The following is a 21,614-nucleotide window of genomic DNA, read 5'->3' as shown; positions in this document are numbered from 1 at the left end:
AGTAGGATGATTAGTTTATTAAACAAGTGGACAAATTAAACCTTATCCCGTTTACTTTTCGTACCAATTAAAAACGATTATGGTGTTAAAGATAAGAAAATATATTAAACATGAAAGATTAGAAAACAAGACTGGTAATGCTGAATTAGTGCGTAAGCAAGAACTTTGACTGGTTCAAAATGAGAATATAGGATCAATTTATATTTAATTAACATATAACTTTGCTGAGTCATGTTAAAAAAAATGGGATAATTTGAAATTACCTTATTTGTGATTTGAAATTTGAAAATACACCTTTATTTTTTATTTTTGAAAATTACAATTTCTTATATATGAAAAGACGTGTTTATCCTAATTTAATATAAAGCTAAAAAAATTAAATAAACTTAAATTCGAAATTATTTATGTTTTGAAATAACTATATATTAGAAACATTATTTATACGATAAAAACGTTTTCACTGATATATTATATTAGGTGTTTCGCCCGCCAAGCGACACAATTATTTTTCTAATATTTATTAATAAATAAATTATTAATTTAAAGACTAACAAAATAATTTATTCACATTTACAAAATCAATAAAAAAATTTAAACATTAAACTATTTATATATGATACAGTCTTTCACTAAAAAATAAATATTTATTTTATAAAAATTAGAAACAATAATGCTGTGTTTATATTGTAGAAATCTCTTTATATACAATTTTTTTGATTGTGTTTTTTATTTTTAAATTTTAATTCTTCATTAATTGTCAAGATCATTAATTATGTTTATCAAAACATAGCTAATATATAAACTTATAATTATCAAGACTATTTAATGATTTTGAAAGTTTTTATTATAATTGATTTATGTTTAATGGTTAATTATATAAAAATATATAAAAATAAATTTAATTATTCATTAACGGTAACATCGTATTTAGCCAGTTTAACTTTTAACATGTGAGCCCCGAAAAATCACTTCACAAATAATAGTATAGATATCAAACTAAATAAAAATAAATAGCAATATTCTAAATTTTCAATAATACTATTTATTTATTCTATTTTTATAATATAATTTTTTGACATAATGATCTCTCATTTTCCATCTTTTTATTTTATCTAAAATAATATATTTATAAGTTCTTACATTTAGATATTAATATGTCATATTTTGTTATCTATATGTTGTAGTGAAATTTAAACTTTTAAATAATATTTTAATTTTGAGAATATAGTTGTCATTCTCCTGTACAAGACACACTAAATCAGAATAATTTCAACATTCTCAAAACTGTGAAAATTAAAAAATAAATAAATAGAAATATAATTAAAATATTTTCTTAGATTAAAAATGAAAATAAAAATTGAAGCAAAACTCTATTAGAATAGAAAATAGAGGCAATCATCAGAAATGATATTTGCGTTAATGAAAAATATATTAATTTTTAACAATTAATTTTAATAGATTAAATTACTTTTTAAAACTGAAAACTTATAAGTGAAATTGTAAAAAAAAATATTTTTAAGTTTGTAAGCAAAACTATCTTGTTTCATTTTCCTTTTTATTAATGAAAAGCTAATATATATACTAACGAATGCTAACCTCGATTATTTAACGGTATCATGTTTAGGTCTGGACAAATAAACCGAACCCGAAACTCCAAGTCGAACGAATCCGAACCAATCCGAATACGATATAAATACGGAATGGATATTGTTTTATGGTATTTTCGGTTATGGTGTAATCCGAACCAAACCCGAACCTAAATGGATATCCGACAGAACCCGAAACATTCAAAATTCCAAAAAATAACTTGTACCAAACATGATCTAAATTTCTAATATATATCCAAAATACACTAAGATATTATTGAACATCTAAAATAATTATCTGTTACATGAAGGTTGATGGTTGAAGTTGGCGGTTGAAGCTTGAAGTTTTTACATTTTGGTTTTGTTTCATTGAATAATGTTTCTCATTTCATGAGAAATTGGTTTTCGTTCTATGCTTTCATTTATTTGATTTTCTTTCTATCAATAATTATGTTTACCTTCCGTCTAATTTTGAATGATCACGTTAGATGTACCTTTCTTATTTTTGAATCGATTTTAATTATGTTTTGGTTATACAAATCAGGTACTTTAAAACCGAAGAACTGATTTTACTTATGTTTTAGTTACAAAGTACATACAAAGTAGGTACTTTTAAGCCGAAGAACCGATTGAGATCCAAAGCCGAAAGTACATCGGGTTGTACCGGTTCTTTAAAGATTTACTAACCTCAACCTGAACCTGATAGAACTCGAACCGTTCCGAACCGAACTTTCATATAAACCAAATGTTACTAGTTTTGACAAACCTAAAAAAAACTAAGATCCTTTTGGACAAAAGCTAAAAGATTGGGATCTCGAATGTCCAGCCTAATCATGTCCATTTCAGTGAGAGTTGGGTCTATGAGCAGTAGAAGCTGAAAGCAAGGCTTCACCCTACCTTTTTAGGCCCAAAATACCACTATATATTTCGCTAAGGCCCAAACAGTTTAATCCGTTGAAAGAAGAGGAGAGCAGCGAAGCTTCGGCAATGGCGAAATCAAGGCTTCTTCGCCCACAGTTCTTCCACACACTAGTTCCAGGCTTTCACACTCACCTCGTAAACCATCTCTCTTACACACTCTCTCGAACAGCTAGCTTATTCACAGTACATTCATACTTTCGTTGTTTGTTTGTAGATGATTCCTGAAGACTTCTTCTCTAAGTACATTGAGGAAGGAAGAAGCATGGCGGCTGAGCTGATATCCGACGCGTCGGATAAAAAATGGAGACTGAAGATGACTGGTCGGAGACTCGGTGACGGCTGGAGAGAGTTCGCTGTTGATAATAATCTTCGGTTCGGCGGCGTCCTTCTTGTTAGATACGAAGGAGATATGGTCTTTCATGTTTCGAATTTAGGTCAAAATTGCTGTGAGATTCAAGACATTTCGCCTCCATGCAACAACATTGGTGAGCCTTCTTCTTCTTCTGACTTTCTTTTTGTTTTTCCTGGAGATTCAATGTTTCATTTGAGTGATTTTGTTTTTAGTGAAATCAGATAAAACTTTGTTGAAGAAGCGTCTGTATCCAAGAACGCAAGTAGATAGATGTGATGAGGATGAGGATGAGGATGGCATTGGTGATTTCACTTCTCTTAGATTCTGTTGTTATATTATTTGATTCCAGTCCAACTACAGTCTTTAAGATGTGGTACTGATACAGAGCTTCCCATAAACAAGAAAACGGAGATGAGAAGTCCAGAAGCAGAAGCAGAACCACTTTCTTCTTCTTCAGATAACTCCTGTTTTGTGGCTCTTGTCACGGCTTCTAGTCTACGCACAGATAAACTGGTCTTTACTTTTACTCTTTCTCTCACTATTAGCTCCAATGAACGGCTGTTTGAAGGGCCTAGTTTAGTCTTGAGTAAAACCAACATTCTGTTGTATATATTTTAGATTCAACGTGGGTTTGGTTTCATTTGGATTTTTGATTGGTTCGATTTGCACTTTATGCTTGCATCTCTACTGCTTTCGTGATAACTAATGAAAGAGTTTGTTCACGTTTTGTTATATTACTGAAACTAAACCAGGGTTCATTCGGGTTTCTTCTGTTTTTCGTAGGCTGTTGTTTGATCTAATTACTGGAATTCGTTTAGATGACTATGTATACTTGCAAAATAGATATGATGGTTGATTTTTAGGGATATGGAACTCTTGTTGTGGTGCTCAGTTCTTGCTTGATGCCAAAGGCTGAAAATATACAAAGAAACCCCTAAGTAAATTAATCTCACTCTTGTGTTGAATCTGGTGTTTGCAGTATCTTCCACAACATATTACAAGCTCAAATGGTCTTACAAGAAAATGCCGCAAGATTGTTTTAGTAGATGGAGGGGAAAGATCATGGACATTGGATCTGAGCTTCAACAAATCATCCGATACTTTTTGCATGAGCCGAGGTTGGAGAAACTTCTGTGAAGAAAACGGTCAAGAACCCGGAGGCTTCTTTATGTTTAAACTAGTGGGAAATAGAGAAACTCCAGTGCTCAGTCTCGGCCTTACAGAATCTAATAATGATACAAGGGTCTGCTCACAAGCTAGCGAGAGGGAATCTCTTTCCACAGAACTTAGCAGCGAAGATGAATACATACAAGGCGAGAGCAGTGAAGACGATTGCAGCTCAATGGAGTCGTTGATGGAGACAGGAAAAAAGAAGTGTAGTCCGAAACGAAGAGTCACATCATATGCATCATATTCTTCATATTTGCCATATTATAAACGATATGTAACATTTACGCTTCGGCATGGTTATGCCACACACAGTGGCCGAGCCAGAAACTTTTTGTACCGTGGTCGGAAAAAAATCAAAAAAAATAATTTAACCACAAAAAACTACATATACTCTAGGCACACTCCACTTTCCATTGAATGTAAGAATTTATTCAAACCGAAAATTGTTTGTATAATGACCGTTTCTTTTTTTAGAGTGTTCTGTATTTTTAAAGTTTTCAAGAAAAAACATAGCAACAATGAATAAAAACATAGTTCTATCTCTATCTTTAAAATCTTCTCAGACCGAACCACCGAACCACACGATTATAGCAATTCTACTGTACGCACACTCATAGCTTGAAACTTTTTTATGACAGTTTTATTGGCTAAAATATATAGAAAACCAACCTAAAATTGAACTAAAAATAATTATAGAGCACGAGTTAGGAGTCCGCCGTCGTCTTCTATTCCCGTTCACGAGTTAAAAATATAGTCTTCTTTTCTTTTTTATGTTTACTTGTTTTATAATGTTTCTATATTGTAAATTAGTTGGACCTAATACAACTTGAACTTAAACTAACATATTACTAAAGTTTAAAATAACTTGGATTTTATATTTTTGGATTTTTATCGAAAAATGAGGTTCAAACTAATATAACTCCAAAGTTTCAATGATTAATCTTTAGTTGTACAAATAAATTTTTTATCTCCAATGTTTAGTAATTATTTTTGTGGGGTCAAAATTATTTTTTTAGTGGGGTCAACACAAATTCTGTTTAAATTTTTTTTTTTTTTTTTAAAAGTAGTGGGGTCAGCTGACCCCCTCCTCATATGCTGCCTCCGCCCCTGGCCACACATCATCATACATTGGTAAGTTCATCAAAAAACAACTCTGGATTCTGCCCCTTATTGGTTTTGAACTTTTGACGCATGTTTATTCGTCCTCTACAGTCTCTTCCAGCGCTATTTGTGAGAGAGAATGGCATCAACAAGCCTGGGGAGATACATCTATTGGGTAAAGATGGTACAAAGTGGCCGACAAGCCTTTTAGTCAACATCAGAGGAAGTATGAGTTTGGGAAAGGGTTGGAAAGATTTTGTCAAAGCGAATGGCGTAGAGTCAGGCTTTACACTCAAGTTGATGTGGGAAGACACAACTCCGGTGTTTTGTTTGTGCTCTGCAGATTCTACCAGTGACAGAGAGCAAGAAGAGTATTTCAAAGCTATCAGGAAACAATCTCTTTTCATGGATCCTAGCAACATAGAGAATAGCAGCAAAGATGAGAAAAACAAAGAAGAGAACATGTCATGGGAGAGGAAGAAGAGAGGGAGAGGTTCAACTCCATTGAGCCTAAAACAATTTGTGACATTAACGATTACACCTTGCTGCTTCATAACGTGTAGACTGGTAAGTTTATCAAAGAGTTTCTTGTTTCAGAGGATTAGTTTTCTCTCTTGCGCTCTTGGTATTACGTATATGTATTCTCCCTTCGATCCTTTTCCAGGTTCTTCCAGCACAGTTTGCAAGAGAGAATAGCTTGAACAAGCTCAGAATGATATATCTGTTGGGTAGAGATGGTAGAAAGTGGCTGACAAAAATCCATCAGGACAAAAAAGGAAGAATGAGTTTGGGAAAGGGTTGGAAAGATTTTGTTGAAGCAAACAACTTTAAGTCAGGCGATTCCTTTGCTATGGAGTTAATATGGGAAGACGGAACTCGTATGCTCAGGTTGTCAGGTGCAGAGTCTAGCAGTTCAAAAGCATATGTTTCCACAGAAGCTGGAAGCAGTAGTGATTCATCATCCTCAGCAATCCAAAATCGATCGGTCACATTAACACTCACACCGGAAGAGGTTAGAGCCTGTAAGCTGGTAAGTCCATTTTCAAACATGGGTTAGTTTCTGTCTGTGAATTTATAATTGGCAAGTTCTACCTACTGTTTTGCAGCATCTTCCAAGTGAATTCATGAAGGCTAATGGTATCAACAGACTTGGGAAGATAACTCTTTTGGGTGCAAACAAAATGGAATGGTCTGCGTATCTGTTGACAAGAGATGGGACTGTTGCTTTGGGAATTGGTTGGGACGAGTTTTGTGAAGCTAATGGCGTAAGTTTAGGAGAATCTTTCACTTTAGAGTTTAGTAAAGAACAAAACAGAACAACTCCTGTACTTAAGTTTTGTTCTCTGGAGACTAACAAAAAGGTAGGAAAATGTTAATTAGATATTAAAGATCCAGGTGGTGACAACTCTTTCATCATACAATAGGATGTAAATCAATCATAATAGCCATTACCAACTCCTGCCTTTTCCAGACTTAAGTTAATTTCTGCAGGGAAATATCGAATAGGAATTTTGAATCATGCAAAAATGGGGTTCACAAAACATGTTTGAAAGAGAGAGTGTTCAAAACCGGTGTTTAAAATTTACCACAAATAATAAACGAGGCATTTAAAGTGTAAAAATTTTATACAATTTACTGGAGTATGAACAAAAAATAAATTAAAATGGATTGTATATTTTTTTGTTCATATTTCACTTTCCATTCTATTTTTGGAGTAAATTATGGTTCACATATTAAAGTAATGCGTAAAATTTTATACAATTTATATTATTAATACATAGAAATATTATTAAAAACAATTAATTAAAGTTCCGTGCTATGTAATTGGTTAAGAATTTGAAACGATATCAAATTTTTTTTTGAGTTATTCTTGGGTTCACCAACCAATAGAAAATTGTCATTTTAAATCTAGTATCTTTTAATTAAGGAAACCAAATAACTTGGCAAATTATATTATTTTTTCAAAATAAAAATTAAAAATAAATAAAAATAATATATAAAAAACGAATTCAAAAGAAAAAAAAATGTTGTCAACAAAACACTAAATCCTAAACTCTAATACTAAACCCTAAACTCAAATCCTAAATCCTAAATCCTTGGGTAAACCCCTAAACCCTTGGAAAAACACTCAACATGTTGTCAACAAAACACTAAACCCTAAACTCTAATCCTAAACCCTAAACCCTTGGAAAAACCTTAAACCCTTGGGTAAACCCTAAACCCTTTGGTAAAGCCTAAACCCTTGGGTAAACCCTAAACCCTTAGGTAAACTCTAAACCCTTGGAAAAACACTAAACATTTGGATAAATTCTAAATTATAAATCTTAAACACTAAACTCTAAATCTTAAAAATAAATATTTTTTTTAAATAATATTTTTTTAGAACTATTGTTATTTTTATTTATTTAATTTTTTATTAAAAGCATAATATAATTTGATAAGTTATTTTGTTTCCTTGATTAAAAGATAGTAGATCTAAAATGACCAGGTTGGTGAACCTAAAGTTATTAAGATGCTTGCTGTTTTGTTATAGCTTAATAATATTACTGTGAGACGGGAAGTTTAATAGACCCATTTGGAGCCCAAAAATAAGCAATAAGAACATTAAGTAGACCCACATCAAAAAAAGTCTCTTTGGTTTATATTCCCATCTCCTCCACTCTCAAATTAGATAACCCTAATTTCTTTCGCACGACCCAAGGACACGCCGTTTCGCTTCTCCTCACCACCAAGTGATCTCTTCAGGTGATCCCCGATCTCCGTTTCCACTCCCTCTCCTGTTTTCTTAGCTAATAGGATCTCCCTCGTTGATCAGTTGAATCTCATAGCGTTGATCTAAATCTAAACTTGAATTTGAATTTGATCGAGGTGATTGAACAGATGTCGCGTGTGTACGTTGGTAATTTGGATCCGCGAGTTACAGAGCGCGAGCTCGAGGATGAGTTTCGTGTCTACGGAGTCATCAAGAGGTTATACAATTTCGATTCATTTACCTTAAACCTGTATTAATTGTTTGATTTGAAGTTTGTATTTAAAAGTTTGTTATTGTTGTGCAGTGTATGGGTTGCAAGAAGACCACCTGGTTACGCTTTTCTTGATTTCGAAGACTCAAGGGACGCCCGCGACGCCATCCGTGACTTAGATGGTACCAAATACGAATCTTTTTTAAAATTATCACAGTGCCAGTTTGATATTTTTGTTTATGTTAGGCAAGAATGGATGGAGAGTAGAGCAGTCTCATAACCGTGGCGGCGGTGGAGGAGGCCGTGGTGATGGTGGTCGTGGCCGTGGTGGTTCTGATTTGAAGTGCTATGAGTGTGGCGAGTCTGGTCACTTTGCACGTGAATGCCGCTCCCGTGGTGGTGGTGGCTCTAGGAGGGGTCGAAGTCCTTCTCCTCGTGGTCGCAGCCGTAGCCGCAGTCCTCCAAGATACAGAAAGAGCCCAACCTATGGAGGGCGCAGGTTCTTTTGTTATTGACGATTTGTGTAACTTGTCTTCTAGCTCCAGTGAGCGTATTAACTAACTTGTATTTTTTTTTTTTTGGTTTTCAGGAGTTACAGCCCTCGTGCGAGATCTCCTCTTCCTCCAAGACGTCGTAGTCCTTCTCCTCGTGTTCGCAACTACAGCAGGTCACCACCACCTTACAGAGCACGTGAGGAGGTGCCTTATACTAATGGGTATACATACTCTCTTTTTCGCAAGTCCTTTACTTTAAGACTCCATGCTATGTGTAACATTGATTTGTCTGCATTATTTGCTCATTCGTTTTTGTATCTGTTTTATGCAGAAATGGTCTGAAAGATGTGCGCAGAAGCCGTAGCTGAGTGTTTTAAGGGACCAGGGAACTAACTGTTTTCTTGCGACGTCAAGAGGGCAGCTTAAGGGAAATTAGTATCTGTGAATCTCACTAAGAGAAACATGTTTTTAGCTGTTGGGGTGGATTGGATATACTTACACTACTTTTGAATTGCTGGATCATGCTTCTTATTTGAGTTTGGATATGAAGCCGTAGTTGTGTCTGCCGTTAGGTAAAGTACCTTTTAATATTCCTACCCAAGTTCTTAAAAGACGTAAAAACATTAATGAAATTCTGAGTGTTTTGTTTTATTGTGTCCGAGGTTTCTTCGGGTTTCTTCTACTGCTTCATTGCTTATCTCTGCTTCTCTACTCTGCTCTGAGAGTCTGAGGCTACGTTAATTGATTGACCTGCAATGTTTGTGGACTTGTTTCTTTGGGTTTCTACTGCTTCGTTGCTTATCTCTGCTTCTCTGCTCTGCGCTGAAGTTTCTTCGTTAATTGATCGACCTGCACTGTCATCTTCGTAGTAGCTTGTGGATCCCTAACTTTTCTTCGGGTTTCCTCTGCTTCGTTGCTTAACTCTGTTTTTCTGCTCTGCCCTGCGGTAAATTGATTGACATCTTCATGATAGTTTACCACGTTGTGGATCTTCTACTTGCTACTGCTTCTGCTTCCTCGTATGTTTGAAAACTTCATCAGCTCTGATGTTGCCCTTCTTCAAAACCATTATGGCCTTTTTTTTTTCTTGAACATAAAAGAGTCTCTTTGTTTATACACTGGCAGGTACTTATCACGCTTTGAATAAATTTTCCATGTTTTCTTTGAAAGTATGATGGCTGTTTTAGGCCTCATCTCTACAGTTTTAAAGTGCACAGAAATGTTTTCTTTTAATGCTCTGTTTTAGGCATCATCGAAAGTGCTTCACCATTATATCTGCATTGTATTAACATTCGTTGCGTGAGGACACATAACACCACCACGCCTAATGAAATTCATATCATTTTCTATAACAACAAACAATGTTAATGAACTTGTCCTAACATCATAAGATTCATAACATACAACTTTTTTAAAAACCCATTTGTCATCATTTTCTCTCTATGTTTAAGAGTTTCTGGTGGAAACCAAGCAATTTTTGGTTATCCTCAAATCCGATGCCTAATCCCTCACTGGCCACGTTAAGAGCCATCTCTGGACCAGGAAGAGATCCAAACATAGCAGCTCATTAGCAACCCAAATGACTTAGAACCATATATTCGAGACTGTTCCCAAACAAAAACCAAAAGCTTCTTCACTACAGTTCCTTTGCAATCCAAAATACAACTAGGTATCGTTTTATCAAGTGATGACGGCATGAAATGGTAGTTGTAACAATTTTTTAAAAGCCGATTTAACCCGTTCAAAATCAGTTTAATTCGTCTAAATAAATCTTGAATTTTTTGTTGTTGGCAAATAGGTCTTTTTACATGGTTGGCTAATATATGAGAACACTAATTCCAAAAAGAAAACACAAGGTGTCACTTATTATTAAAGATACTCTCAATCATAGTGATTGAAATTTGATAGACTGATATCATCGTCTCACATATATATGAGTCACATCTACTACCCATGAAATTTGATGACTGAAATTTAATATGTCTTCCCATGCATTCTTACTCATAAGTTTTGTATAAAAGCAAAATCTCCATTCTTTGTAATGATAATGAAATCATTAGCTCTTACAATATTTATACCACTTGCTCCAATTTTTGAAGTAAAGGTCGGCCAAACATCCGGATTTGAGACCATAAGAGTCCAAACTCATTGAGCCTATGACAAACTAAATGAAACAAATAATGAGCACAAACGATTCTTCTTTTATTATCACATGCTATTATAAAAGTAACATCAAATCTCTTTAGTTATAACCGCATCATCGTAATAATTAATCTTTCGTGCAAAACATTTAAAAACTTGAAAAAAATTCTAAAAGGATAATTGAGATCTAAAGGCATCAGAAAACCGTCAGAACTAATCTCATCTTTACCGATATATTTTTCTATAATTTACATATAAATACAAAATTTTCTATTGTTTACGTTCGAGTGATTCATGGATCTTCTACGCAAAACGAGTGTTGCTACTACAAAGAGAGAATCGTACTAGGCAGAAACTGCTGTTCATCGATCTCCTTTAAAAAAAAAACATTAATAGGCTTTAATGGAACGCACGTTCTCGCTCTCTCTCTTACGATTTCCAAGAAAACATTTTAAATTAATCAAAGACAACAAGCAGTAGTAGGCTTTCACTCGTTCTACGTCTCCTTGGCAGAGAGCATAACATGAGCTGTTTTCAATTAATAATCTTTCTCTCTACCTTCAGTTCTTTTGTTGTTTCACGTGAAGTCAAACTCAATAAATCTGTTACAGCCCATGCTCTCTCTTTCTATCTCTCCCTCTCTGCCATTTTCTGAACATGAAGAAGTCAGCTCAATATCTTTTCCTCTGATTCGTTTCTCATTGCCTTAACAACAAGAACAAGAACAAGAAGAAGCTCTTCCTGCTTCAGCTTCCAACTTCAAAAACATGGAGTTCAAAAGAGACAATACTGTCAGGTTCTTGATTTTCATCAAAAACAAGGTTTACATTTTTTTAGAAAAAAAAAAGGAAAAAGTTTTTGGATTCTCTAGATGATGGAAAAAGTTTACATTTTTTGCATTTGCAATAATCCCAATAAAGTTTTGATCCTTTTCTTTTTTTTACTTTTGTTGCAAGTTTTCTCATTTTCTTACTTTTTGTTCTCTATAACCATTGCATTTTATTGGATTGGAGTTTCTATCTAATTATTGACTTTCAGACAAAACAGATACAGTTGTCTTATTTTTACTCTCCTGATCTCATTGTTAAACCCCCAGTTTTTTTTTTTTTTTTTTTGGGTCTGACTAACACAGATTCTATGGAGAAGAGAAGCAAACCCTAGAAGCAACAGAGAAGCGTCAGCCATTACCAATGTTAAAACCGTCAACAACTCAATTTCTAAAACCAGAGTTAGTAATCCCAAAGAAGACTAACAAAACCCGTCTCTTCAAACTCCCAAGATTCGGTGGACTCAAAGTGTTCCCGGAGAACTTCGAGATCGAGAGAGACAAGATTCTCGATCCTGGCGGTGACGTAGTGCTTCAATGGAACAGAGTTTTCCTCTTCTGGTGTCTCGTCGCTCTTTACGTCGACCCTTTGTTCTTCTTCCTGTCTTCAGTCAAAAACACCGGTCGGTCCTCTTGTATGACCACAGATTTGAAACTCGGAATCGTCGTTACTTTCTTCAGAACACTAGCGGATCTCTTCTACGTCTTGCACATTGTCATCAAGTTCAGAACAGCTTACGTCTCTCGTACTTCGAGAGTGTTTGGTCGTGGAGAGCTTGTGAAAGATCCAAAGCTGATTGCTAGAAGATACTTGAGATCAGATCTCATCGTTGATCTCATCGCTTGTTTGCCTCTTCCTCAGGTACCCTACTTACTCAAAACAAATCTTTGTCTTTTTATGTTTGGTAAGGAGTTTTCAGCAAGCCCCACCACGAGGTTAAAGCAAATGGCCCCACTTGGTTTGGTTACACACAAAAAAATCTTTGACTTTTGTGTCTACTTTTTGATTTTGCAGATTGTTAGTTGGTTTATCTTGCCATCAATCAGAAGCTCTCACTCAGACCATACCACAAATGCACTTGTCCTCATTGTTCTAGTTCAGTACATTCCTAGGCTTTATCTTATTTTCCCTCTAAGCGCTGAGATTATCAAAGCGACCGGAGTTGTTACAACCACCGCTTGGGCCGGTGCTGCTTACAACCTTCTTCAGTATATGCTCGCTAGTCATGTAAGTTAGCTATGATACTGCTAAATCTGATTCATCTCCACCAAACCCAAAATCAGAGTATTATTAGTTAGAGACTCACTAAACGCTCTCTAACCCAACTCACAAGAATATCAGTGTGTGCCTTTTGTTATCTTTCTTTTTAATTGTTTATTTAAGTTATAGTCTAGTCTAAGCTTGTTACAACGAGGGCCGGTCCTAAAATTTTGGATTATAAATATTTAGTATGAATCTCTTTTTTTATGTAACTTGGAGCCTATGTAACTTATATATATATCGACTTTTAAAATTTTCGGGATCAAACCAATGTTTTCTTGGGTTTTATCCATGACCGGCCCTGGTTATAATAGACGTATAGCTAAAGTTTAAGAAGCTGAACCATTGAGATCAGATTTAGCTAAGGCTCGGTTTAATCTTATATTCTTCTTATGTTTCTCACATTTTTTTTGGTTATGCTGTGTAGATTCTTGGTGCGGCATGGTATCTACTGTCGATAGAGCGTCAAGCAACGTGTTGGAAAGCAGAATGTCATAACGAATTAGGCCCAATACGATGTGTTACTGATTTCTTTGACTGTGGTACAGTGAACCGAGAGGATAGGAATAACTGGCAGAATGTTACTGTTGTCTTCAGCAACTGCGATCCTTCAAACAAGATACGGTTCACTTTCGGCATTTTCGCAGATGCTCTCACCAAAAATGTAGTCTCATCTCCCTTCTTGGAGAAATATTTGTATTGCCTATGGTTTGGTTTGCAGCAACTAAGGTTAGATTCACTCATTACACTTCTTCATTTCCTTACACGTTTTCAGCATTTTTTTTTCTCTAACACAAAGTTTTATTGTTTTAAAGTTCTTACGGACAGAATCTTGACACAAGTACATCTGTTCTAGAGACAATGTTTGCTATCCTCGTGGCTATCTTTGGTCTGGTTTTGTTTGCTCTTTTAATCGGAAACATGCAGGTAAAAAAGAGGGAGTGAAATCTTGTTATTAGTAACAACATCAAATCTATTTATTCATTTCATTGATATTGTTTTTTGGTTAATGTATTTAGACGTATTTGCAATCGATCACGGTGAGGCTAGAGGAGTGGAGATTGAAGAGAAGAGACACAGAAGAATGGATGGGACATCGTCAACTACCTCAGAACTTAAGAGAGAGAGTGAGACGTTTTGTTCAGTACAAATGGTTAGCCACTAGAGGAGTTGATGAAGAGACCATTCTTCATTCGTTACCTGCTGATCTTCGAAGAGACATCCAACGACATCTCTGTCTCGACCTTGTTCGTCGTGTAAGTGTATCCCACACCCGAAATTGGAAGAGACTATTATGGCCAATCTCGTCATTTTCAATTGGTTTTGAGTTGGAAGCTCATCTAACTTTATATTTTTGTGACGGCTTTTTTTAGGTACCGCTATTTGCGCAAATGGATGATCAGTTACTAGACGCGATATGCGAACGGTTAGTGTCATCTCTAAGCACGCAAGGGAACTACATTGTACGTGAAGGCGATCCAGTGACCGAAATGCTCTTCATCATCCGTGGAAAGCTCGAAAGCTCGACGACTAATGGAGGCAGGACAGGATTCTTCAACTCAATCACACTCAAACCAGGAGAGTTCTGCGGAGAAGAGCTTCTCGCTTGGGCGCTACTTCCAAAATCAAAAGTCAACCTACCATCATCTACGAGAACGGTGCGAGCTCTAGAAGAAGTCGAAGCCTTTGCTTTACAAGCAGAGGATCTCAAGTTTGTGGCTAACCAGTTCAGACGTTTACATAGCAAGAAGCTGCAACACACATTCCGTTACTACTCTCACCAGTGGAGAACATGGGCTGCTTGCTTCGTGCAAGTGGCTTGGAGACGGTATAAGAGGAGAATGCTGGCTAAGAGTCTTAGCTTGGCTGAGTCATACTCTTCTTATGAAGAAGAAGAAGCTCTTGCGACAGCTGCGGCCGAGGAGATAATGAGTCAACAAGAAGAGAGACAGAGCAGTACTCCGTCGCGCCATCATACTTCTATTGGGAAACCGCATTTTGCTGCAACGGTACTTGCTTCGAGGTTTGCTAAGAACACGAGGAGGGCTTCTCGTAAGATAAAGGACGTTGATGTACCCATGCTTCCTAAACCGGAAGAACCGGATTTCTCTGTGGATGCAGATTAACTGTTTTTTTTTTTTTATATAATCTTTTAAGTTAAGAAAAATCAGTTTGTTAAAAGAATCAAAACTTTGCTGCTTGAAATTAATTATAAAAAATGTTCAGCAGTTTGTATAAATATAGACTATACATCAGACTTCTTCTATTTTTCAGATTTCAGATTTTATTTGTTAGTTTTTCGTATCAATTCATATTTGAATCAGACAAGATCATCACTAGGTCCTTCATCTTTTTTTTTAATCAGAAAATTATGGGTTCATGAGTTAATACATCCCTTAAGACGAGACATATCATATAAACTTTGGAGAATAAACTGTTTCCAAAAAGTTTATAGTTTACTAAACAATCCAAGAGTTTTAAGCTATGGTCACTAGATCCTTAATCAACTTGCCCATAGATCAGTTTCCCTTGGTCCCCATACATCATTGAGTTGATGCCATTATTAAGATTCAGACATCTCCTGGCTCCGAAAATATGCTTTTATGTTCCTTCTAATTTAAACCGACAACTTTATCTTCATGTTTTGACAGACTCAAATGAGTTCAAGTTCAGAGAAAACTATATTTAAAAAAAAAATCTTGTTTTAGTTTTAGTTTTGTAATTTGTCAGATCAGATAATGTTTCTCTTTAGTTTCTTTCAAAAAAAAAAGAAATAAATTCAGAGAATGAAAAAGGAAGATAGATGTAAAAGTCTTTGTAACAGCAATGCATCTCAGACATTAAGCAACAAGTTCCTGACTATTTGTAGATACTACATATATAGGGATATGGGTGAGTATAACTCTAACCTAACAAGGATTAATCACAATGGAGAGAGATGTAACCAAATTTAAAATCAATAATTATCCTACAAACTATGGCTCCAGCATTAGAAAATAGGAGAAGGAAACTCACAAAGTTTAACTCCATCTTCAATCATCTGAAGCTGCTTCTTCCTCTTCTTCTCAGATTTCTCAACTCATCTGCTCGCCTATGAGATCAAGTCCCACAAGAAGAAAAGTGAGACCTTGGAACAACAGGAAGTAGAAATGCACTCCTTGCGAGGCCAACAGACTCCTAACTGCTGCGGTCAGCAAAAGAAAAGCCAGTGCGAGCTCTTTGTGGAATATCTTATTGGTTTTCTTCACAGCAACTGTTTGTTTCTTCTGCTCCTCAGCTTGGCCTATCTCCAAGAGCTCACTGTCTGAAACTCCTCTAACCATTTGGTTTGGTGGCATACTTTTATCAGTGAGGCCCAAAAGATCAGACTCCGATGATCTTCCTGCTTTCTTTGTCACAATCCACTCGTAAGAGCTGCCGAGCTGGAACAGTCCAGATACCATGGCGTTGAACTTGGTGACCGACATTGTGTTCTCAAACAAGAGGTAAGGAACGATGAAAGGGAAAGACTTTGGAGCAGGAAGAACGTTGAGTAGCGACATGAATATTGGTACATAGCAGATAACCCAAACGGGAAGCTCGGCTTCTGGAACGAACATGGTGATTGGAAGGATCACACAGAACAATGTGAAGGAGTAGAAAGGAAGTATGAGTTTCCTTAGAAGGAAGAACAAAAGTATCAGATTTGCTTTCTTCCACATTGCAATCTGCAAAGAAGAAACTATTAAATTTAAATCATTTATTATATAAAAAATGATCAGATTAACCATACCTTAGAGGTCAAGATTGCACCAAGACACAAGCGAAACAGCTGCATAGGACCTGAGTGCCATCGGTGTTGCTGCTTCTTGTATGCTTCATATGACTCAGGTACTTCACAAAGAACCTAACAGAATTTTTTTTTTAACATAAATTCATGAAACTGTGACAACGACCATCCAAATTAATAGTTACCTTGACATCATTTAGATATATGAATTTCCATCCATGGAGATGAGCTCGGACAGCTATGTCCATATCCTCGACGGTTGTCCTTTCAAGCCAACCACCAGATTCCTCAAGGGCTTTGATTCTCCACACTCCAGCGGTTCCATTGAAGCCAAAGAAATTCAAGAAGACACCATTAACTTGCTGCTCAACCTCGAAATGAAAACACAGATTGATGTTCTGGAGACGAGTCAACAGGTTCTCGTCCTTGTTCACAAACGCCCACCTAGCCTGAACCAGACCTAACTCTGGCTTCTCCTGGAATAACATTTGGCATTTGCAAAGTTAGAAGCTTCAACAAACAATCGTCTTATCTCATGACACAACCAAACTAATACTCTCTCCTTTTCATTTTAATGCTGTTTTAGATTAAAAAAACATTTAATTTTGTATACTTTCTAGATAAAAACATCATTAACTACACATCTAACCATATTTCAACCAATAGAAAAACAAATTGGAGGATATAAAATGTCATATATCATATAGACAAATTTTTCACTGAAATTATAAAACGGCATTTATTTTGTAACGAAAATATGAAATGGAGGGAGTACTAATTGATCTTACAGACCTTGAAATGTGGAACGGTTAGCTTGAGGAAATCTGAGTTAGGTTGGAAGTCCGCATCGAAAATGGCAACAAACTCGTAAGCTTTCACATAATCACAGCTCATTGCGGATTTGAGGTTACCAGCTTTGTATCCAGTTCTAACCAAGCGATGCCTGTAAATTATATTGACACCCTTTTGGCTCCATTTAGTAACCTCAGCTCTAATCAACTCCTGGATGCTTCCATCATCCGAATCATCAAGAACCTGAATCAGCATTCTATCTTTTGGCCAGTCAAGCTGACACACTGCAGATATAGATTGCTCATACACCTGCACAAGAATGTAAACTTCATTGAAGCACAAAAGGTGAATAAAACAAGAGAAAGATTGATACTTTGTTCTCCATACCTCTTTCTCATTGCACATTGGTATCTGAACAAGAACCATTGGATACTCAGTTCCTGATCCTTCAACATCATCATTTCGAAAAGGCTCTTCGTCGATTCTCGGCTTAATCTTCTTGTACTTGATCCAAAAACAACCTAAGCAAAGAATCAAACGATCTACGGACTGTACAAGGAACAGCACAATACACAACTTGGAGAGGGCTTTGACCGGAGGAGCGATATAATCAGCTCTTAGGCTCAACCAACCAACGTAGAGCAGATGAAACAAGCTCTGGATCTCAAGTGTGCTTGTCGGTATATTCTTGAAGTAATGCCATCCTTTGTAGTAAGCAATTAACTCAAACACAAGAACCGACAAGGAAGCAGCTAAGAAGAGCTTAATGGCCGAGAAAAGCCATCTGTCTCTGCCAAGTCTCTCGGAGCCAAGTCGGTGATTGAAACAGAGCCGTCTCTTGACCGAACCAAGGAGAGACCAGGAGGCTGTGGCTAGCCAAGCGAGACAGCCAACGGCTTTGTGAGCTTGAAGAAGCAAAACCCAAGTCACTTGCTTAGCGTTCTTGCCTCTAGTTCTCTCCATTGGTGTGAACGCACCGTCTGGTTCATCTACTTCAACGATGGAGTAGTTGGGATTCTCCATTGTCACCACAACCGGTGTACCTTTCCTCGTTTCTTTCTCCCACAAATCTGAAAAACCGAACCTTGGAGCCATTTTTTTGTCTCTTCCCAAACTTAATCTGACTTCCCCTAAACAAGTCAAAGATTCCAAAACTGAAAAATTGTAACTTTAAGAGTTGAAGATTAAGCAAAGCCCATCTAAATGAAGTAGATTTTGAGTAATGCCAAGATCCAAGAACCCGGATATCTAAAGACCCGTTTTTGAAAAACAGACAAAGAAGCAGAAACAGCTCAAAGGGGTCTCATTAATAGTGATCTGCGAGAGAGTAAAGACAATGAGTAGTTTCGGCAAGAGAGAGAAAGTTTGATACTTTGGCAATGGGAGAAAGAGAGAAGCAGAAATGAGGTATGCTAAGAATGTTATAAGATCCCTTACACTTTCATGTGAATGTTTCCTCTTCAGCTACCGCAATGATGATGGCTTGTAGATGCTAAATTCATCTTTTTTTCCAGAATATAATTTTAAAAAGAAGGGATTTTTTTTTTATAAAATCTCATGATCATGAATCATAGGGAAAGCATTTTTTTTATGATAAAAAATAATAGCTTTCTCTTAGAAGAGTAGGTGGAAGTGAGGTGCATAGACAAATTCAAAATTATAGTGAACAGCTGAATATAATGAGCTAGTAATCACAAGGTTTAAAAAGGCGAAATTTACTTCAAATGAATTATTAAGAAGATTCTGTAATAGTGAACAAACCTAGTTTTATGTTTTGAATGATAAGACGTGGCAATTGCATTTGACAAAATACATATATTTTTGTTCATCAAACAATCTTTCATCAAACACTATTAATATTATATATGGGGAACAAATTTCAAAGAAACAAACAATTGTGAGTTATAGACCATGATATATTAGGAGAAACAAAATATGGTATTTTTTTTGTGTGGTTTGAAGTGATTAGATAATAGTTAAGATTGATTTCTTACCGTTTTTAATCATCATTCAACATCTGTCCATTCATTCTTCATTTGTTTAGCGCGTTAAACTAATAACAAATAAACTTATTTAGTAGTAATATTCAAAATCATTAACAAATAACAGATTCAAGTTGTATAGGCAATCTTGCCAAACTATCTAATGTATCTATCAATCAAGTAACATAATTTATTTGGTGAGGATACTTTTCCAAAACCATTAAATAACATGGCCTCTTTAAATCTAAAGCTTTTTATATTTCGAAATTCTTAACTCATTATATAGGGGAATAATTTAAGTATCAACCCATTGCATTTAATATTCATTGATATGTTAGTTATACTTGTCTAATTTTACTTATTATATTTACAATTTTATATGAAAAATAGAATAATATTAATTTCATATTGAAAAATTAAATACAAATTATACTCTTACTGAAATAAATTTTTAATATATCTTAAATAGTTTACCAAAAACATATATATATATTATATTATGATATTTTTGTTGTCATCGATTTTACGGGTTTACTTGTTTATTTGGAAACAACTTTTTAAAACAAATGAACAGATGTTCTAATATATATTCATTTAAACATGAATATTATATAAAATTAACCTTCATTGAACTTGTGATTTACGATTTATGTTACCGCATATATTTTATTTTTTAGATTGTCACTAAGGTTAATACTATTAAACACATTTGTAACTAATAAGTTTGAAATGTCTTCAAATATATTTTTAGTTTAAAATAAATATATGTTTGCTTTTTCAACTATACCAAAATTGTATATATACATATATTTTTTAAAAAATAATAAATTGCGTACTTTATTAAATTTTTTAAAATAAATCAATTCAGTTTTGATTAATAAAACGAAAATATCTGATATTTTTAGATATATACAGGCCAAAGCATAATAAAATTATTAAATCAAATAAATGTAATTAATAGTTTAATAAGACAATGTTATAAATTATAAAATCAAAGTAAATATACAAAAAACAACAAAAAATCATCCATGTTAACATACTTCCATATTCAAAAGTAAATATGTGAACTAATTTTGGTTTTATGATGACTATTTTAAGTATAAGTTATTAAAAATAAGATCAATATATTTTTAACTTTATAGAAACAATATATCAATTTTTTATTATGGGAATGGATCATATATTTTAATTGCAGTTTTGTTGTTATTCTATCAAACATTACAAACTATTTAAACTAATACGATACATACTTAAATAATATATCATTATATTTTTATAAAAATAAATAAAAATTGATATATTTATTATTTTAAATTATATATTTTGAGATACAAAATATTTTAAATCAAATAACTTTTAAATTTGATAAATTATATATTTTGTATCTCATATGTTTCTCCTGTATATTTATTCGTAGTTTTAAATCAAAAATATTTTGTATCTCATATGTTTTCCCTATACATTTTTATTACTATGAGATACAAAATATTTCAAATCAACACAAGATCAAACTTACATCAAATAACTTTAAAAACAACTATTTTATTATTTTATTAAAATAAAATATTACAAACTGTAAATTTATGATCATGCATTATAACATGAGTTAAGATCTGTGAATAAGTCCATGCAATTTATATTGAAAATTACTCGTCACGTGTCCAACCGCTAAATATATTTTTGATATTCTGAGATAAGATTTCAAATCTTATTTAATATATGAATAGTATAAATCTGAAATAACATTTTTAACATATTACTTCTCAACCAAGTTTTAACTTTTAACTATTCTTTAAATTTAATAATTCTATTTTAAACAAATTTACTGTAAAAAATCAAATCAATCACAATTATAAATAAAAATATATAAAAATCAAATCTCACGCCGAGCAGAATCAGCATAGATTTAATAGTTCTAAATATATTTATATTCATTCATATTAGAGCTGAAATATAAGAGAAGAAAGTGTTTGATAGTTCTCAAACCCTCAAAAATCAAAATAAATAAACAACCGAAGAAAGACCAGAAAAAGAGAGGAGAATAAATAAAAAAGGAATGACGGTCTGGAACAAGGATCCATTCAAGAAATATGTCTTTCTAGTGTCGACCCTTTATGGTGAAAGAGAATAGTAAAAAGAAGAAGAATTTGAATGATGGCCGACGACCTAAAAGTTAGCTGGAAATTGGAACATAGCATGATGACACATAAAACTCTTCAGAAGCTAAAAAAGTATAGTATAAAAGTGTGAGAAAA

The 21,614-nt window shown here is 34.4% G+C and overlaps 4 protein-coding genes across 7 annotated transcripts; 3 read left to right on the top strand and 1 right to left on the bottom strand.

Annotated features, from left to right (window-relative positions):
• The first annotated feature begins 1,836 nt into the window (after positions 1–1,836).
• On the top strand, positions 1,837–6,589 carry LOC106365792 (B3 domain-containing protein REM13). The gene is made up of 9 exons (XM_048765014.1): positions 1,837–2,642; positions 2,722–2,992; positions 3,072–3,161; positions 3,245–3,372; positions 3,839–4,330; positions 5,140–5,160; positions 5,242–5,697; positions 5,795–6,160; positions 6,237–6,589. Exons 1-9 carry the CDS (start codon positions 2,574–2,576, stop codon positions 6,504–6,506), a joined length of 2,163 nt encoding a protein of 720 aa, XP_048620971.1. The 5' UTR covers positions 1,837–2,573; the 3' UTR covers positions 6,507–6,589.
• A 1,129-nt stretch (positions 6,590–7,718) lies between these two features.
• LOC106365793 (serine/arginine-rich splicing factor RSZ22A) lies at positions 7,719–9,820 on the top strand. 3 transcript variants are annotated; one of them, XR_002660680.2, is made up of 7 exons: positions 7,719–7,875; positions 8,011–8,099; positions 8,187–8,275; positions 8,340–8,592; positions 8,683–8,808; positions 8,919–9,159; positions 9,250–9,820. XR_002660680.2 is itself a non-coding variant. In XM_013805284.3 (6 exons), exons 2-6 carry the CDS (start codon positions 8,011–8,013, stop codon positions 8,953–8,955), a joined length of 594 nt encoding a protein of 197 aa, XP_013660738.1. In that variant the 5' UTR covers positions 7,719–7,875; the 3' UTR covers positions 8,956–9,820. The 3 variants fall into 3 exon arrangements, 2 of the variants coding, with proteins under 2 accessions (XP_013660738.1, XP_013660739.1); XM_013805284.3 differs by having other exon boundaries at positions 8,919–9,820; XM_013805285.3 differs by having other exon boundaries at positions 7,722–7,875; positions 7,999–8,099; positions 8,919–9,820.
• A 216-nt stretch (positions 9,821–10,036) lies between these two features.
• Positions 10,037–15,080, top strand: LOC106363972 (probable cyclic nucleotide-gated ion channel 14). The gene is made up of 7 exons (XM_013803620.3): positions 10,037–11,525; positions 11,862–12,417; positions 12,571–12,783; positions 13,244–13,545; positions 13,632–13,743; positions 13,836–14,072; positions 14,190–15,080. Exons 1-7 carry the CDS (start codon positions 11,497–11,499, stop codon positions 14,940–14,942), a joined length of 2,202 nt encoding a protein of 733 aa, XP_013659074.1. The 5' UTR covers positions 10,037–11,496; the 3' UTR covers positions 14,943–15,080.
• Positions 15,081–15,594: 514 nt separating this feature from the next.
• LOC106365794 (probable xyloglucan glycosyltransferase 8) lies at positions 15,595–19,033 on the bottom strand. Of its 2 annotated transcripts, none has more exons than XM_013805286.3 (6): positions 18,815–19,033; positions 17,765–18,507; positions 17,378–17,686; positions 16,771–17,061; positions 16,589–16,702; positions 15,595–16,523 (listed from the first exon to the last, which is right to left on the bottom strand). In XM_013805286.3, the coding sequence occupies exons 2-6, from the start codon at positions 18,470–18,472 to the stop codon at positions 15,891–15,893; spliced, it is 2,055 nt and encodes a 684-aa protein (XP_013660740.1). In that variant the 5' UTR covers positions 18,473–18,507; positions 18,815–19,033; the 3' UTR covers positions 15,595–15,890. The 2 variants fall into 2 exon arrangements, with proteins under 2 accessions (XP_013660740.1, XP_048620972.1); XM_048765015.1 differs by having other exon boundaries at positions 17,765–18,694; positions 18,815–19,020.
• Between the last annotated feature and the right edge of the window lie 2,581 nt (positions 19,034–21,614).

This window comes from Brassica napus, chromosome C8 (assembly GCF_020379485.1).
Source record: "Brassica napus cultivar Da-Ae chromosome C8, Da-Ae, whole genome shotgun sequence".
Classification (NCBI taxonomy): domain Eukaryota; kingdom Viridiplantae; phylum Streptophyta; class Magnoliopsida; order Brassicales; family Brassicaceae; genus Brassica; species Brassica napus.
This window is presented reverse-complemented; position numbering and strand designations above follow the sequence as displayed.